This window comes from Eutrigla gurnardus, assembly GCF_963514095.1.
Source record: "Eutrigla gurnardus genome assembly, chromosome: 13".
NCBI lineage: Eukaryota > Metazoa > Chordata > Actinopteri > Perciformes > Triglidae > Eutrigla > Eutrigla gurnardus.
In genome coordinates, this window is record NC_139936.1 from 9,577,592 (window position 1) to 9,597,532 (window position 19,941).

Below are 19,941 nucleotides of genomic sequence, written 5' to 3' on the forward strand. Positions count from 1 at the left end.
TGTGTGTGTGTGTGTGTGTGTGTGTGTGTACAAGGGCGAATGCCTTCGCATGAGTGGAGATTGGGCGACATTTTATCAGGAAAGCATTAGGATGCTTGTCACTCTGCGTCGGGGGACCATCTACGATTACTATTAATGAAGAATTATGTCCCTACGTGTGTCTCTCTCTCTCTCTCTCTCTCTCTCTCTCTCTCTCTCTCTCTCTCTCTCTCTCTCTCTCTCTCTGGCTTTCCATTAGTTGTTAATTAAATTTCAGCAGGGATGATTTGGCAGGAATACCCGCTGGCTTTAAGGGTAAACAGACTGGTGATAGAGAGAGAAAGAGAGTGATATGTGACAGACGTGAGTGTGTGTGTGTGTGTGTGTGTGTGTGTGTGTGTGTGTGTGTGTGTGTGTGTGTGTGTGTGTGTGTGTGTGTGTGTGTGTTAGTGTGTGTGTGTGTGTGTGTGTCTGTGTGTGTGTGTGTGTGTGTGTGTGTGTGTGTGTGTGTGGTGAGGGATGATAATGAGGGATTTTAAAATTAGAATTGATGGGCTCGTGAAGGTAACGACAGTATTTCAGGCTCCATGAAAAATAAAACCTGGTGGTAAAAAAATGTGGAATAGTTCTCAGCAGGTAGCTGGCCGTCCTCCGATGAAATCTGGGATATGTGTTGTTTATGTAGAAGTACACTTTGGCGGAGCACAGTCACTTGATTCACTTTGAATCCCCTGGAAGAATGAAGTGACTGCACAAAGGTAGAATGAGGCAGTTGCATTTTAAGAGTTAATTCAACTTACCGGAAAGAGTGCTTCAATATTGCATGCACATAAATTAGTATACCATCCTGATTAGCAATCAGCATGCTCCAGCAGTTGCCCCTTGGCTTACGCTCACCTTTCCATGACGAGCAGTGAGGGGAGTCTCAAAGAGGCTTACCGATCCTTCCCCATCGACATCATGTACTTCCCGTGTACTGCATGTGTGTTTGCGGCGTGTGCACATACGAGCGTGTCTCGTATGCATTAATGGTATGTTGGCATGTTTGCATACGTGAGTGTTTTTGTAGGGCCCATGTTTTACATTGCAGATGTGTTTATTCAAGACGCTGCTGCATAAGTGGGCCGCTCAAGTGTTTACTTGCATTACGTGAAAAGTTTCCACTGTTATTTATAAGACTCAGTAGCCGAAAATCACATCTGACCCAGAGCTGGCTATTGGTGGTGAACTTCACAAATGATTTAATAGATAACTGTGTTAATTGAGAAAGAGGATCTCAGGAAATCCAACATGCGACTGACCTGTTATTGCCAGTAAGTGGTTTAAAGTGGATTAGTTGCTGTTTTCTGGTTCCTCTAGTTCAGCTCTTAATAAACTACATGTATTAGCGACATGATTTACACCATGATATGTGGAGAATGAGGGTAAAAAGACTGCTTTTTTATAACATTATACATACAGCATATCAGGATAAGTGTTCATTAGCTAAGCCCCAATAGATCAGTCTTAACAACTGGCATGGTCTGTTAGCACCGTCATGCACAGCAGGTTTGAATCGTGACTTAGAGAGAATTTGAAAACAGACAGTGATGTGATTGATGTGTGACAGCTTCTGTGTTGTGGGGCTGAAGTCAGGGCCGTCAACATTTTAAAGAGCTTACCAGATGAGAAGTGAGATCAGTGTTTTGATGATGTAGAGACATCAAAACCTGCACACACTCAGAATCGAACGTGAAAATTTGACCGTAGCTATTCTTGTACTTTCTGCCATCATCCCTCCCTCTCTTCTAGCCGATCTGCTGACGGCTCCTCCTGACTTGACCAATGCAGCGGCCATGTATCGCGGCCCCGTCTACGCCCTCCACGACGTGTCGGATAAAATCCCGATGACCAACTCCCCTCTCCTGGACCCTCTGCCCAACTTGAAGATCAAAGTCTACAACTCCTCCGGTCTGGTCACACCACAGGACGACCTTGGAGGAGACTTCACATCCAAACTGTCTCCTAAGGTGAGAGGATGCATGTTTTTCCACCATCTAACGTCAGTATCTTCCACGGTTTTGACTGTAAAATATTCTGTACCGGCGGATTTTTGAAATGTTCCCTCCTGAAGTGAGGTTTCACTGCAGAAGCGTGGTGACAACTATGTATTCCCAGTCACATAAACACAAAACTGTGCAGCGTTAGTATACATGCAGCTCAGTGCCCCAGTTTCTTCCCTCTGCTCTGTCACCTACATGGCATGCGTGCCGTTGTCAGTCACAAATCCAGATGAAAGTGCTCGGTTTCATCACGGCACCTGTCTGGAGGCAGAACGAGAGCCCAACCCGCTTTAAGCTCTACCTGTCAGTGGCATTTCTTTGGCTGATTCTCTCTTTTATTATGGTTGCTCTTTTAATTGTGGAGTTTTTTGGTCTTCCCGTCTTGAAGTTTCTTGTCGGCTCCGTGTGATGTTAGCGGAGTAAACTACTGAATGTTAAGTCCGTATTTTACATCTCACAGTGGACATTTCAAAAGGGAAATGCAAAGCAGATCATATTTTACCACCTACCCTAAGGTGATTTCATAGGTCTACTGTAAATCCGCCCTTTCCTCACAGCCTGCCAGCTCAGCCCTTTGGCAGTGCTTCCAGGCAGCTGCAGATCGTCCCTGTAGTATTTTACTTAATGGTTACCAAGAAAACATGAGGACATTTTTTTATTTTTTAATTCAACTTAATGAATGCTGTAAAAATCCAGAAAAAGGAGCCATAACAGTTTTCTTTGTCAATTCTTTCCCTAATCAGCCAGGAAAATCTAAATCTACCTCAACAAGCAGATTGGCCTTGCAAACTGAAACGTGTTCAAACCTCCGTGAACCTTTGGTTTCACCAGAATACATCTCTCTTCTTTCATCGTCGTAGCCCCTACAGAGCATGTGTGTCCTTCTCTTTTATGCTCAGGTACACACACTGTAGTATACTGTTATTATGCTATTATCAATGCCTGACCGCGTTATACAGCTGGTCAGACTCAGAAAACGTGAAAAACATATTGACACAACATTAACTACATCCTCACTAACCCCCTCATTAAAAGCATACAATAACGGTTCAAGGATTTTCCTCATCCATTGTTGCTGTAAGGCCTCTGCTATGTAGCGTTCCAGACTTCAGGTTCCAGCTCTGCTGAACAACTCACAGCACTGTATAGTACAACATGCATTATGTCACGCCTACTATTATTATTATCATTCATTCGTTGTCTTTTGATTCCTAGATAACTCAGTCTCTGTTGGATAACAGCGACACCATGAACCTTCGCAGCCAGAGCTTGGCCCGAACGCGAGACCCGTCCTGTACCGCTCACGGATCCTTCAACAACCAGGGAGGACACCTCATCGTACCCAACTCTGGTGAACCTTCCACACACACACAGCTCATCATGGATCTGGACACTGTCTAATGGTCATGCATTAGGGGTTGTTGTGTGTGTTCAGAATGAAGCGATAGGAGCAGCTATTTAGGTTTTATTGAAGAAACAGCAAAATTGCTCAAGTTACAGAGCTCTGGGTTTGACTATGTTTCCCTGACGAACAACAGAGTGTGTCAGTTCACGAAGTCTGACCACTACGTTTTCCCTGACCCTGTCTTTTATACAATATTGAATATTAAATCGTGCAAGCGGGGTGTTGTCCTCTCAGATTGGCTGCTCCAGGTGACTCCATCCTTGCTTGTTTCTGGGTGTAACCTGAAACTCAAGCAATCCTGCATACATGCATGATATTAACCGACACATTTGACAGTTTGCTCCTCTCACCATCCCTACAAGGAGTTGTTTTCTACAAGTAGGCGATGGTAATACAAAATCCGTGGAAAGATGGGGGCACGCATTATTATTTTTGGATGATTTAATGAACTGTTATTGCCAGTAAGTATCGTAGATTTGAAGATCAAATGTGCGTGTCCTGTACTAAAAGTCGAGCACATAAAGTTTATGGCTTATTCTGCAGTCAACATAATACAAAACAGCCTTGGGATGTTCTCCAGCTTTTCTAGTTTTAAAAAGGCAAAAAGAAAACTTTCTCCAGACTAAGATTTAAAAGCAGTGGGCAGACAGAAATAATGAATAATGTAACCTGCTGATAGGAAGCAGCTCTCAGAAGCTATAAAACATCGGAGCATAACTCACTCGATGATATATTCAAGAGAAAGTTTTACATGGGTTGTCTTTAAAAATGACTATTCAATAATTAATCATACTGATAAAGTGATAATGGGTTGCACATTCAATAATTCAGTTGTGCATGGTGGAAATTAATAAATCCAGTGATGAAACTCATTATCGTTGCCTCCATCCATCCCGCCCTCCCCCCCCAGGTGTGAGTCTGTTGGTTCCTGCGGGTGCTGTTCCTCAGGGGCGGGTCTACGAGATGTATGTGACTGTGCACAGGAAGGACAGCTTGAGGTAAGTCTCTCTCTCTCTTCCCCAACACTTTTCCTCTCTGTGCCTTTCATGTTCCACCGTTGTGGCCATTTGTTCTCTTCATCTCTGCCTCTTCCTATACGTCCTCTTTGTTGCCGTGTTTTTCTTTCTCTGCACTTCTCCGCGTCTCCCCCGGGTGCCAGCTTCTCGGGCCTGTTTGTATGATTGCGTGGGGAGGCGTTTCACAGCGTGACATTGGCTCAGGATGCACAGCAGTGGATGAATAATTAGTATTTACAGTGAACAGTGCATCAATGCACACATTCTTCGGTGACTCATTCAGCAGAGGTCAGTTAATACCAAAGCTTTCCTACATTAGTGCTGGGATTAAAGTGGAGGAGATTATAAGGGACATTAATTAATTATTACCTTTTTTTTTCTAAATCTTCAGAATGTAGACCTCATAACTGCACTTATTTTAAGATGTGAGACTAATGTTGACTGCAGTGCGACAACAGGTTTTTCTTTTTCTTCTCACTTCATGCTCGGTTATAGATCCAAAAAACAAACGCCGAGCTTTTGACAGTATATGCAAAGAGATCACTGTTTCCACAGTTACTAACAGATTAGTGGTTATTTCTGGGATTACTGTAATCCTGTTACATGTAGTATAATCCTTTACTCCCAGACCCTGTGCATGAGTGAGGCAAAGCTCTCCGTGGGACATGAGAGAAAAGGGAGAAAACCGTCAGAAAAAATGGAATTGATGCAAGTTTGGGGGTCTTATCAGCGCTCTATTTGAAAGTGAGCTCTCCCTGTAAAATACCTACAGTATGGCAAATCTCTATGTCTGTCTTTCTTTCATTTTCAATCTCAATTTTGTCCAATATAGTGATTACTAAAGTGTTTTCACCTTCATAGCATCGGGGGTGGCGGGGAAATAAAATAAAGCCAGCCACGTGTTGGCTTAATACCACAAAGGGGAAATGAGGAAATGTGTCCTTTAATAATTTAGGTGAATCCACTCTTTAAAGCCTCGACAAGAACAGAGCTTTAGGACACTTGTTGTAGTTTGGTTCATGCGTTCGGTCCCATGCATCCATTCTAGCCTCTCCCCGATCAATAGCAGTCAATAAGAATTAGGCCCCCTGCAGTGTGCTACAGTATTTCTCAGAGTCCAACCTCTTCCCTGTCCTCTGTGTTCCCTACAGTCAATAGCTGGCTAGCAAGAACACATTGCTACATTGACTTGCCTCAGCAACAACTTGGCAAGCCAGAACCATGTGGTTCAGCTCATTAAGATCTCACCCTGAGGTGTCCCGTTTCCCCGCAAAACACAACGCAGCATCTATTCTCTCTATTTGTTTGATAAAAGATACATAACCTCACAAATCAATAGCACTGTAATTCATTGAAGGGTGACCCCCGTATGTGGTTAGTCAGAGGCTGCTGTTAGGGGTGCTGTTGTACTGTTAGCCTCTACCTATGTGAACCCATCATGAGTCAATAATGAGCTCCGACCGCCCAATCAATAATACTGCTCAGGATAAGTCCCCCCCCCCCCCCCACCCCCCATAACACAAGGTGGGCTGTAAAAAAAAAATCACTCTTCTGTCCGTATGGGTTTCTTTCCCAGTCAATAAATATCTTCAGGAACATGCGGAAAGAAAAATTATTGAGTAATGGATTACACAGGAAATCAGACACATTTACCTTTTATCTGTTTTCGTATCTCAATCTGTCGTTCAAGAATGTCTGTTTATTTTTAATAGGTTAATAGTTGTTAAATACTTTGGGGTTTCACTATGTATAATTTCAAGGTATCTAATTATCCCCTAGGGGCAATTTATAGTCTAGCCAGCAGAACAAATACAACATCATGATATAAACATCTAATAGTACATACAGTCATGTTAAGTTACTCACATTTATTCACAGTATAAGAGCTAAAAGTATTCCGCTGCTTCACTTTAATATACATGAGTTAGCAAGTAAGTTCCAATACTAGGATTTACTGTATAAATCAGGATAGCCTGTGGCCAGTCCTCATTTATTTGCTGCCCATGAGCTGTGAACTACTGACTCCAGCTGAGGCCCAACCGAACACCTGCAGACTACACTAATCATCCTCTGATTGCATTTTTTTCTGCGCTACTCTCATCCGTTTTATTCCGTGATATTCTCATCTACTCCAAGATGGTCTATCTCCCTCCAACCACTCAAGTGTCCACCTGTCTTCTTTACGATGCCGGCTGAGTTGTTCCATATATGAACATTATGAAAAATGCAACGGACCAGAAGTGAAATCAATACAGCTTTCTGCAGTTGATGCTCACGCTAACTGCGGCACCAAAGCCCAGCCGTCCTGTCGCTCTCCTCTAAAGAATCATCTCACGCGGGGGGTTATCTGTCTCTTCCAGACCCCCGGTAGAGGACATCCAGACAGTGCTGAGCCCTGTGGTGAGTTGTGGACCTCCAGGAGCCCTGCTGACCAGACCGGTGATCCTCACCATCCACCACTGTGCCGACAATGTCCAGGAAGACTGGCTCATCCAGCTGAAGAACCAACTGGCCATGGGGGAGTGGGAGGTGAGTGCTCAACCCATTTCCTCTGTCTTGAAAAAGTTCCACTTTTGAATGTCACGGTTTTAACCTCCAGAGTCAACAAACGGTGATATGAGAGATGTATATCCAATGTATATAATACACACATATGCACAGCCTGCACAGCCAGATCATTAATACGCAGTCATGTACACAGTATGAGTGGAGCCGGCATGTATTCACATACGTGCACACATACTTAATGGTCTTCTCCCAGAAGAATAGCCACCATACACATGCACACACAGCAAGGGAGGGAGTGAGAGAGAGGGAAAGAAATGAAAGTAAACACAAAGTGCCTACAGGCTAGTAGACAAGCAGGGGGTTGAAGACTCCTATCAAAAGCAATTTGTTATGCTCCTGCCATCCTCCTCTTCTCTCATCTTCCGTCTTATGTTACTATCCCTCTTTTTTTTTCTTTTTTACCCTTCTCCGTCTCCCTCCTCCCATGTCTCTCAGCATGAAGTCCTACCTCAGCAATCTGTTCCTGCGTGTGCGTGACTGCTGTATTTGATGCATGTTTGTCTGTCTGTGTGTGTGTGTGTGTGTGTTCATGTGTGTGTCCTTGTGTGTGGGTGTGGGTGATAAGGCTGTCTTGCAGCATCACTGTGTCTACAAGGCCCCCGTATGCTGTCTTCTGTTGCTTATCACAGCTCAACACAATGTCTCTGCACAATTAGCCATGCATGCGACTCTGTGTGCGTGTGTGTGTGTGTGTGTGTGAGGGAGAGAGAGAGGGTTGGGTGCAGAGTGGGTGAAGATGAGAAAAATGAAAAGTGGAATTTCATCAGGAAGTCGATTTGTTTTTCTCTTATTGCAGTAGAACATCCATTTCCCATCAGAAAGTTTCCCCCAAAACAGGGAGAGGAAGGTAATTGAATTCCCCTCACATCAGGGGGGGGGGGAGCAGCTATGGTTGTGATTACCAGTAATAACAGATTCATACCATATTGCTTTCCTACATCTTTGTATTGATTCGGCTCGCTCGCAGAGACACAACTCAATATGTGTGTCACACGTGTGCGTGAAGGGCCACGCCGCAGCACATTTGCATCCCCCCGATTTGTACGCAAGGTTACTGGCACACGCGCCCATACGTGCACGACTTATGGAAGATTCTGTACTTATATGAGGAGAGCCTGTGCATCCTCACTGTGCTCAAAGAGCCATATGGATTCAGCATAACTCCGGCTGCGACGGAGAGCTGTAAAAAATGTTATGAGAAACAGCCAGCAGATAATCACAGTGGGAATTGGTCACACTTCCACACACAGCAGCTCCAATCAAGTGTTGTCATTCTCCTAATGGACACCTTGTCATACTACAGAAGTCAAGTCGGCTCTCGTTCTGAGGACAGTTTAGCATCTGGGGGAACTTCTGTGGTTCTGGTGTCCCTCTTTAGCATTCAACCAAAGCCTGCTCGAACGGGATTTATCAAAACTCCTCGGACTACAAAGAGAAACCAGAGCACTTCCGGAGATCTTCTTCCTCTACATATGAATGCAGGACGTGTTTATAGAGATTATGAACAACTAGACATGCGTTTACATTTCATTTCTATCTCAACAGGAATAAAGGAATACACAATGTGACGCATCAAAAATCCAGTAACTGTTTTTCTTAGTCGCACACCGTTTATTGCCTTATTAAAAAGATCCACAAGCCAAAATGACTCAAACCCAACATTTGCTGTTGGGCTTTCTTCTAGGCAGCGCAGAGCTCAGTCATGGCGTTGCATTAGAAAATAAAAATGTGTTTATAACAACAGAGGAGTGCATCCGTTAGAAACCACGGCTTATTTATTCAGGGGTTGTTTGCTCTGCTGGAAATGGTCCAACAATGCAGTTCCAGTTGTGTTATGTTAACAGACAGAATGTGGCTTAATCCCACAAATAAAGCCATTATCCAAATAATGACCAGGTGTCGCTAAGAGACGAGGGGGGTATGTACGAAGAGTGAAAACGGGAGGGATGACAGAAGTTTAAAAGTGTTTTTAGAAAATAGTTTAAACCTCTTCTCTAACTGTCGCCTCTCAGACTAGCGCTGAACATTCCTTCCAGTACACTCCAATTTAAAAATGTGAGCGGGCATTTTTTACTAAGATTAAAAGAAAGTTTAATATCGTAAAAGATGTGGAACTTTTTCAAGTTTGATTGGGGTTTCTACGTGAATGTCTGAGTAGATAGAAGTTGAAAATTAATGAGTTTGTGTCAAGTAATGAACATTCGTACATTAATTTGAACGGAGCAAAACCATGACTGTTTCTGACATCATTGTCCTATTTGATCCGAACTTTTTGAGGTTTGAATGAAGTTTCTACGTTGAAAAAATGTGGAAGCAGTTAGATGACGAAAGGAACAGACGGAACAAGAAGAATGAATGGTATAATCGTGCACAAAAGAACATCCGTGGTGAATGCTTCCAGCAAGATTTTGACACGTTTTAGACAGTTTGACGTTAAGAATAAAGCCCTAGATCTATCTCCAGCTGAAATGAGTGCAGGTTCATACGGTATATTTAGATTCAGTCTCAGTCACACGTCATCGAAGCAGCACGACACCCTGAAAGTCTAAAAGTGTGTGTCTGTGATTGATTCCTACAGGATGTGGTTGTGGTGGGAGAGGAAAACTTCACCACCCCCTGCTATGTGCAGATGGACTCGGAGGCATGTCACATCCTAACGGAGACACTGGGGACTTACTGCCTGGTAGGCCAGTCAGTCTGCAAGGCAGCCGCCAAAAGGCTGAAGCTGGCTGTTTTTGGACCCATCTCCTGCACCACGTTGGACTATCACATCAGGGTCTACTGCCTGGACGACACACAGGACGCACTCAAGGTAAAGCATTTATGATTATTTTGTTGCTTTCTAATAAAATCAATAAAATCTTATTGAATTAAACTCGATAAGCACAGACATATACATAAGATGGACATACATAACGTACACAATTCCCAGCCTCTCCAATGTCTTGAACAACAGTGACCGTGAGAAAGATGTGTGTCATATTTAAGGCGGATTGCTCCGTTGTGTTCCTCCCTCCTGTGATTGATTTTGTTCTCCCTCGGACCGCCCCTGTTTAAATAGTTCCCCGGTAATTTGCATTTTGAAATGCAACACATTACAGCTCAAGTGGAAGTGATTTTCTACAGTCACACTTAGAAATGTCTTGCCGGTAGTTGTCTGGAGGTGAGCTGAGAGGTGGTAAACAAAACAGGGTCAAGCAATGTCAGAATGGCGACGCGTCAGAATTTAAACAAATTCGCAGCACTGGAGGGACCATCTGATACGGGAGATTAACATTGCTAATTTATGCATGCGATGATAAGTCAAGTGTCGGCGTGGCAGACAGCCGTGCACGCGCAAACATCCACGCACGCTCCGTTTTACCATTTCAAATGAGCAATGTGGCTTGAAAATAAAGTTCAGAGGTGGACTTTTTAATGATGGAGACTGTGTGTAGTATAATTGATCGGTTTGCGTTTCAAAGGGGAAGTCTCCGCCATATAACTACTGTGGAGCTGCTGTGTAGGAAGATGATGGGAAGGAAGAATTGATTTTTTTGAAAAGGTTGTAGGAGGCATCAGAAGTCATACTGATAACGTATTCTTCCTTCAGTAACTGTGCGTGTGTGTGTGTGTGTGTGTGTGTGTGTGTGTGTGTGTGTGTGTGTGTGTGTGTGCGGTTCATGAAAGTGTGTTTATGTTATCCACATGTGTGTATTTAGCATTATGCACGTGTAGGGCACGGATACATGCTTAGCACTCTCTCAGTGTGGGCTTGCTTGATGTACCGAAGTCAATTTGAAAAGGATGAGCAAAAATCCCCACAGGAATGTGTGTGCGATGTATTATTAAAACAGCTGCAGCAAAGCAAAGTAAAATACGCTGCTTCCTTTGGTTCACAAAACGGACAGACATTAACTGGGCAGTATCAATTTTACATTAACTGGTTTTTATTTTGCATTTCATGAAATCTAAGATGCAAAATGTAACCCTAAACCCCCACATTGAGGGCGGAGCTTCAACTTTTGAGTGACTATCATTGAAACTATATTATTATATTATTATACTATGATTGTTGTCTCATTAGCAGAACGATGAGGGTGATGGCTAAAACCAAACCTCTCTGCTAAATCGTGATCAGTGAATCCAAACTTCTCTCGGTTTTGTTTTTGGTAGTAATATTATGCATCGGGGTCGTCCTCTATAGTCATTGCGAGTAATTTAATTTTACTGTTTTACATTAAAGATATTATTTCCCTCCATCTCACAACAGCAGTACTTTGACTGGTGGTGCATTATTAATCAAGGTTTTTATTGAGCATCTTAACGTCTCTTCACTGGAGTGCAGTTAGCAGAGCTTTGCTTTGCTTCTTTCCGGGGAATACAACTACTGAGCTCTGGGATGATATTTAAAGAAAAAGCATTCAAGTGGTTCATGACGCTGTGTGTTTCAAGGCATTCAAGACAGTTGTTGTGAGAGATAAATTAAAAGCTTTCTGCAATCTCTCTAATGCTGTGTGGAAAAAGAAATGGTTCAGTGAGCACGACGGTGGTGAAGTTCAGGAGCAAATTAAATGAGGGTTGTTTTCTTTTTGTGTAGGAGGTTCTTCAGATGGAGACCCAGATGGGAGGGAAGCTTCTGGATGAGCCAAAGACCCTGAACTTTAAAGACAGCACACACAACCTGAGACTGTCCATCCACGACGTGCCTCACACACACTGGAAGAGCAAACTCATCGCAAAGTATCAGGTGGGAGCGATAGGAAACACAATGTAGCAAATGATGTAGCAGTTTATAGTACTTATCTGTAGCCCAACAGGAATAAAATATGATTAACATTTTTATGAATGTACATTTCTTTCACACTCACAAGGCTTAGACTTTGTTTCCCCCAAAAAATCAAATAAATCATCCACTTTGATGAATTCCCATTAAAAGTGACATTTAAGATAATTAGAATACTGCTGTGTAAAGACGTGTGTGTTATTGATGGCCTCTTCCAGGAGATCCCATTCTACCAGGTGTGGAGCAGCAGTCAGAGGACTCTTCACTGTACCTTCACCCTGGAGAGACTGAGCCCGGCCACCTCGGAGATCAGCTGCAAGCTGTGTGTCCGGCAGGTGGAAGGAGAAGGACAGATCTTTCAGCTCAGCAACACGTTAGAGGAGGTAGGATTTTACACAAACACACAGGCAAAGGTACGCACTGTTCATTGGCTGCGGAAGCCAAGTTGAACTCACAGTGGCGGGGGACATACTGAGGGATAAAGCGATACAATAAAACCAGATGAACACAGTCACGAGAGAGAAAGAGGCTCCTTCTACTAACTTCTCCGTTCCCGTACTTAAGTTTTCCTCTGGCTGTCAGCCAGTCAGGGCTCCTGCTTTGGTTCTGTGACTCTGTTCAATCATTCATACCGGGACTAGAGGTCACATAACGTGAGTGGAATAACTCCTCTTTGATTTTGCGAGCGCATGTAAGCACAAAGTCACTGTGTATGTGTGTGTGTGTGTGTGTTTTTTAGTGGAAGGTCAGACAGTTGTTTTGGAATATCACGTCTTTGAATTATCCCATGCTGTTCGTAGGTGATAAAGTTTCACTTTTTTGGTTACCGTGGTCTAATCAGGAAGGCTGGTGGAGCTGGAGTTTGAAATTCGAGAGCTCGGTGGATGCCAGATTTCTGAGGCCAATGTGATATAAGTTTGTGACGCTGAGGGAGACAGTTGGAAAATTATCATCTTAGTTCTCTCAGGTGGAAAGATGATATAATAGGGGTTTCTAAATGTTCTCAAACAGACTTATCAGCCAGCGTATGCATAGATATGTACCGGTGGAGAGCAAATGTGTGCTAACATCTGCTGGAGGTCACATGGGTGCACATTATCCTCAAACTCAAAGCTCACGTTTCTGTTAACAAATTCTATTTTTGACCTCAGTTCAAAATAGTGTTCAGAGTGCAAATTTGTAATATGGCCATAATTATGATTAGTCAGCCCATGTTTTGGCTTCACGTTTAATAGGGTCAGACAACTCTGTGAACAAAGCGAGTCTTATTCTTATTTATAAAAGGTGTAGATCTATGCTGTAAAACCACACTGTGAAAGAAATGATAGGAGAAACTCAAAGTGCTCCTCTGCTTACTTCATTTTGCCATCTGTGAAATAAAAACAGAACAAAAAGCCTTTTGGAGGACACAGCTGTGTAACAAGTACACACTGAGAACAACGCCTTTTATTTGGGCAGTAGCAGGTTTGTCACATTGCATATTTTGTTAAGTGATCAGTTATAATCCATTTTAAATAGGCCTTACCTAGTCTTACCAAATAATTACTATAATCACATCGGATGTTTGGCAAGTATGGTAATTAGAGCTGAACAGTGAAAGCAGTATCCATTGAGTCTCTGTGTGCCTTAAATAAAACGGTGCGAGACCCTCAACAAACCAGTCGGCAGCATCCTGCATGTTGAACAATGAAACGTAAAGCAGGTTTAAAGCATTTATTATTTCATCAGAGAAACGGAGACGTCCCTTCGCATCAATCTTTCAATCTGCAGCAGCAGAGAGCTTTCTGCTGTAAATTGGGGCAAAGTAGACGCAGTAAATAGTAATCATTCGCATCAACAGTGGCGGTTGTTGTTTCCCCTCTGCCAAGCCACATTCATTAGGCTTTTGCCTGCTTTCAGCCCAGGAGTGGCAGATTAATGGGATGAAGGTTTAGAAGGAGACGGAGATCGACGTCGAGAGGAGAGAGCAACGGCCTGCAAGCTGATCTTTACGTTTGGTTCACTCTTGTATTAATAAGGGGACTTAAGAAGGACGATGATAGAGACGTATTTTAAATACAAATATGATTCTTCTTCCCCCCCTCTCCAGGAGCTCCAGTGCATAGACACGTCCCTGATGGACCCAGCCAGTAATATCACAACCTTAGTGGGGCCCAATGCCTTCCGCATTCCTTTATCCATCAGACAGAAGCTGTGTGGCAGTCTAGATGCACCGCAGACCAGAGGCAATGACTGGAGGCTGCTGGCCCACAAACTCAACCTTGACAGGTGACACACACACATGCACATGCACACGCACATCATTTATTTCCTCTACGCTTCCCTCTGGCATTTTGCTTGGTTTGGAACACGATTCAGTGAGAAGAACTCAAATAGGATGGCAGCTCATCAAACTGGCCCGTCTCACCATTTCAATACCAGAAAAATAAAGTTTTCGTGCTCACGTTCACGGTTCAGCCGAGATGAATCATTCATCTCAGTTTATTACTTTTTTTTTTTTTTTTATCTCCTCAGGACTCACAGATACAATAGCATGTGCAAATACCAAAGAGACAGTAAACACATCTGTTCAGAGAGAATAGGTTGTTGGAGATGGTTTAGAGAGACAACAGATATATTCAATCAATTTCAGCACATTTCATCATTTTGAACCTGCAGAGTTTGAGTAACCCCCCCCCCCCATGCACATAGATGGTAAAGATGCAATCGACCGTTTGCATCTGACTCATTTACCAGCAGCTAGTCAGAAGCATAATTTGGCACAAGTGCACATAATCGTCCCAGTGGGCCGCCAGCTCGTGGATTCTGTTAATGTGGGCACCAAATATTCCAATCAGAGGGAGAAAGATGGACAGCTAGCCAGATTGTTGTTTACTTCCACGTTTCCGCTAAAAGCCACTCTTCAAGGGGAGCATGATAACATGGAAATACCATCTTTTATCCTCCCTGCTCTTGTAGCTGCCACGTCACATCTGCTTGAGTTCAAAGTATGACTCATGTTTTGCCGTCACAGCCATCTCTGCTCACATAACTGGTGGATAAATAAGAGGTGAAACCCGAGCGGTACACACTTTCAACAAACATATAATTGTGAATATTATGCTCTATTGTTCTGTGTCAATTGGAAAAGGAAATGGTGGACACACAGACACACACACACATGAAATGTTAGTTAACAGCAGGATACACCTTATCACATACTGCAGGCAGATGGAGGCTGAGACAGAAAGACAGAAAGTAATAAAACAAATGACAAAAATAGCTTATTAGATGTTTTGCGGGGGAAACAATCCGGGAGGTACTGCCGAGTAGAGACAGGCGTCTCTGGTTGTTTTTAAACTGTACCCGAGTGTTCCCTCAGTACAGTCACAGGATTTACAGAGGAACAGAAAGTCTTCTCTTTTATCCCCATGAGACTCAAATCTGATGGCTTTTTCACTTTAAAGCAGCATCGATATCTCTGTCACAGATGGCTCAGAGTCAGACTTTTTCCTCAGCAGCCGTTGTGTATCGACTGTCAACAGCTTTGTTATTCACTGCTCCTCTGAAAACTCTTCACCCTGCAGACTTACTGCACGTTTCCATGCTCTAATACACCTTACAAATACAAAATGTCCTGTTTATTATGAGTGGTTTGACTTGAAAATCAATAATGGTACGTCCTCGACGTATTAACCTGCCACATTTAATTAATGAAACATCATTCCCAGATTACAGTTTTCTTCATATAATTGCATATCAGGAGATAACAATACATTTGCCCAAAACATTCGGTTATAAGTCAGAGTTCTTAAAAGAGTAAAAAGCATTAATGGTCATTACATTGTGTTGATAAATGAAAGGGGTTACTTTATCACCTTTGCACTGTGACATGGAAATGTAGAAATGGTTTACTTTTCTTCCTCAGAATACTTTTTGCCTTTTGCAAACACGCCTGTTAAATATTAGGATGCTGCAACAATTTCTTCCTTTACGAATTGATTGTCACATCTCTAAATAAATGCGTATATCCATATCTCTATCTCTCTCTCGCCATCTATATCTCTCACTATCTGTATCTAACTAACTATCTCTATATAACTATCTCTCACTCTCTCTGTCTCTATCCATCTAGCTTCATATCTCTCCCTCTATATCTAGCTATCTCTCTCTTTGTATCTCTGTCTGTCTAGCTATAGCTATCTTACTATTGAATCTATATATCTTTCTATCTCCCTTAACGTCTATCTACCACTATATCTCTATAGCTCTCTGTCTCTATCTCTCTTTCTCTATTGCCTCCGTCTATCTAGCCAGCTCTATATCTCTATGTCTGACGAAGCTCCAGGTCAAACAAAAGAAAATTTCCCTCAGAAAGTTAATTCTGACAGAGAATGGAACATTTTCAGAAAATATGAACCTCATCCTTTGCCCCTCTGCTCTCTCTGGTCCCTCCAGGTACCTGAACTACTTTGCCACCAAGTCCAGTCCGACAGGCGTGATCCTGGATCTCTGGGAGGCCCAGCACTTCCCCGATGGAGACCTTAATGAACTGGCTGCTGTGCTGGAAGAGATGGGTCGCCATGACGGCAGCCTCGCCTCTATGACAATGGAACACTGACGAAGCAACGTGGTTACCGTGACAATGGCAGAACTCCGGAGACGATTATACAGGAATTCTCTACGGTTGATGCTGCAGCAAGGGCAAGGAATGGATTAGATGCGTGAGCAAAATAAAAGTTGTCACCATGGTGATTGGGCAACGGTTGAATTCCATGGCAATCACGCCAACATGGTAACAGCCGAGAAACGCTCGAGCTGGAAACTACGTGTGTGTATTTGAGCAACTTTGCAGTGAGCTGTGTGACCGAAGGAGATGTAACCCAACCTTCACCACAAACACAGTCTATCAGGAACAAACGAAACATGCAGACCCCTAAAAAAAAAAAGATTGTCTGGTGTAATACTAGTTGTTTTCTTGCTGTTACTTTGTACTGAACCAAGAGAAAGCAGAGAAAAGAAGACAGTAGAGAGATACTGACCTTGAAAACCTCCATAGGAATGGAACAGAATCATAAAGGGAGAGGAGCTAAACTGATTACAAACGAGTGGGAGAAGGTAGAGTGAGGAAAAAGAGGGAGTGAGTCAGAGACGAGACTCTTTAGTAAGACAAGAGTAAACACAGGGAGAGGCTAAACTGATTACTAAATGGAGGAAGGACGTAAACAGAAAATGATGGAAGAAGCTGCAGGTGATCATCTGTATGAACAGGATGGATAATGAGAGGGGGGGAGACAAAGAAGTGATCCCTCACTCGCTAGCCTTGGCTGTACACGTTTTTGCCAGTACAGTTTGTTGTCTTTATATCGTTTCCTAGGGAACGCTCTATGTATTCTGCTGTCCATATGTGTGGATCGTTTCCCGCTAACAGTGACTGTCAATCAAAAGGGTTCTGCCCAGAAACAAGCCCGAGCCTACAGATTTCCCCTGATCAGCTGACATCATAAGTGATGTTTAAATGTATTTAGTGTCGTGGCTTTCCTCCAAAATGACATGCAGAGAGGAAATCTTCCCGGTCGCAGAAAGTTAAGATGTATTAAGTCAAAGGCGACGCAGCCTTTAACGTGTGCCTCTGGTTTACCATTCGAATGATTTCCTCTAGTAGTGAACGGTTGGGACAGACTTGTGACGCTGTTTTGAGGTATATTTAAGATTGCACTTATGATAAACAGGGCAAAGATGCAGACTGTCAGCTATTCATTCTCATACACACTATATTTTATATGTTTGTTTGAAGCATTTACACATTTTAAATATTTGTTTGTTCAGGTAAATAAAAAGCAGAACGCTTTCTGTAGTTGTTGGAGCATCAAAGCAATGATGCTTTTCAAGCTACAGATTTAATCCTTGGCTAAAGTCAAGCGTTGCAGGTACAGAGTGGAGGATTCCAGCCATCACTACCACATTTGGTTAACCACAACCTCGATTCCACGAGTGTCTCTGATAGACTGGCGGGGCTTGTTTCTGGACGGGTCCAACTACGGAAAAACAGAGGAAGCAAAACAGGAAGACCAGTGTTTTTAGAGACACTGCTCCACAAACCACGATAGTTTTATGTGATAGTGAGTTAAATACAGCTGATATCATTCATTACCGCTAAATGTACGCAATATACTGATTTTATCAATCATATTTTAATTTACTAAAATATATATAGTCTGAAAATATAGATTTTTGGTTTGGTCAGTTATGTTGTCAGCCATGCGATTTCATTTGTGATCACCACCACGTCTTGATCATGGTCACTAGCACCATCCAGTGGCTTTTGAAGAATAACAGCATTTACATTTTGTGATTGACTGAAACCTGTAAATACATGAATATCATGTTCATTCTGATGACCTTTTATTATCATCATATTTTTTGTTCAGTGGTCATTATTGTGTTATTTACATTAACTTTATTTTCCTTGCCATTTTAATGTTTTTATAGGTGTGAACTGTGTGTAACAGGTCAGTTTGTTGCCCTTTATCTAGTATTCAACTCACATTCCAACTCATGGTGTATTTGTTGAAACAGTTGCAATTTAGGGATGCATCTCAAGAAAGCAACTTAAGGGGCCGTCTGTATGTAAGATATTTGTTTTGCAGAACAACGTTGTGAAGCAGGGCTGGCCTTCAAATGTATGCATAGCCAGGGGAGAAAAACAGCCTTATTTTTAGTGGCTTTGAACTCTATTCACCATGTAAAGGACAACCTGAACATTCAGTTCAAATGGGATACATGTAAAATATTCAAAAACTGGAGTTAAGATGTTTCTGCTCTGAACTTTGGAGGGACGCCATATGAAACTAAACATCAGGTATGTAGAGGAGATACGGAGAAGAAAAAGACCAAGTAGGCAAAGGCTGAGTTCACACTGAAACAAAGGGTCAGATCTTCACCTCATCATGACAGATGGTGTCCACGTGGTTCTTCATGAATATGTGAGTAAGAGATTCTGAGCTCTAGGATCAGTGAAATATCAGACATGGATGACCTGCAGGCCTCAAAATGACCTTTCTTTTCATTTCGGATAGCCTTATTAGCCAAATTAGAAGAGGTGTATGGTTAGATGACGGAGTGGATGTTTTGTATGTTTAGTAAGATGTGAGGAAATCAAAGGGAAGAGTTTTGAGGGGGAAAAAAACCCTAAAACGTGAACGCAAATGTCGTGATAATGTCTCAATCATGCATTGTGCTCATTTACATGACAAAACAAACACTTTCAACTCAAACGTGGGCGAGAAGATGTAAGAGGTGTAACCATGTGACCACGTTTTCCCTGCAGGGTCGACTGTTTGTTCACGGAGTTGACTGAAGAGGGGAGTTTTGATACGAGGAGAGCAAACGTTAGACTCGCAGTAGGTGATCCTTCGAGATGTGATAATGAAGAAAGTAGTGTTAAGATATCAAAGTATGTAAAAAGTATTTTGTATCCACAATATGTACAGTTGTGTACTGTCAGCTATATTTGGCAAATTTGAGAATATAAAAAGAGAAGTACAGTTAGATACTAGTTTGTATGTTTCAAGTTTTTTTTATTTATGTTTCTTTCCTTTTTTGTAAAAGCAGTGTCCACTATGCAAACTTGGCATTGGTTATCATGATAGAAGTCTATAACTAGAGCTGTGCTTGTCGGTGCATTCTTATTTTACTATTGGGGGTGGTTTCATTTGGTTACTGTGGGATAGTGTCCATTTTTGCTAATTCTGGCACGCTTCATGAATCTTGCTCAATCTTGCTGAATGCTCGCCTCTCTATCTCCTCTAATTGTTTTCTGTACAAAGTGTAAGAAAGAATTTTTAAGACAATTAATAAATTATATTTATAAGCAACGCTGAAATTGTGCAGTGCCTATGGTGGCTGATTTCTACAGGACATTTCAGGAAGGGGGGGGGGGGGGGGGTCATGAAAATAAATCACAAACATATCGGTTGGCATGTATAGGGTTGTTAAAGTAATATTTCCAGCTTTAATATGAAATATTTTAATTCATTTATTTAAATGAATTCATCAACTAGAGCATAAAAGCTTCATACTATTGTAGGTCAGATAAGGGTCATGGAAACAAGGACCAGGCTATACAGCTTCATACCAGTGGGGATATGTGTTGATGAATTAGGATTAATGTAACTATCTGTGAAT

At 42.4% G+C, this 19,941-nt stretch overlaps 1 protein-coding gene across 2 annotated transcripts in view; it reads left to right on the forward strand.

The window, feature by feature from the left end:
• The window catches only part of unc5ca (unc-5 netrin receptor Ca), a 167,504-nt gene extending 147,873 nt beyond the window's left edge, over window positions 1-19,631 (forward strand). For both annotated transcript variants that reach the window (XM_084024046.1, XM_084024045.1), the window contains 9 exons: window positions 1,771-1,988; window positions 3,237-3,372; window positions 4,337-4,424; window positions 6,803-6,971; window positions 9,589-9,822; window positions 11,590-11,739; window positions 11,994-12,158; window positions 13,865-14,043; window positions 16,213-19,631. In XM_084024046.1, coding sequence (XP_083880172.1) covers window positions 1,771-1,988; window positions 3,237-3,372; window positions 4,337-4,424; window positions 6,803-6,971; window positions 9,589-9,822; window positions 11,590-11,739; window positions 11,994-12,158; window positions 13,865-14,043; window positions 16,213-16,375 — 1,502 coding nt within the window. In that variant the 3' untranslated portion in view covers window positions 16,376-19,631. The remainder of the gene's footprint in view (window positions 1-1,770; window positions 1,989-3,236; window positions 3,373-4,336; window positions 4,425-6,802; window positions 6,972-9,588; window positions 9,823-11,589; window positions 11,740-11,993; window positions 12,159-13,864; window positions 14,044-16,212) is intronic.
• The last annotated feature ends 310 nt before the right edge of the window (window positions 19,632-19,941 follow it).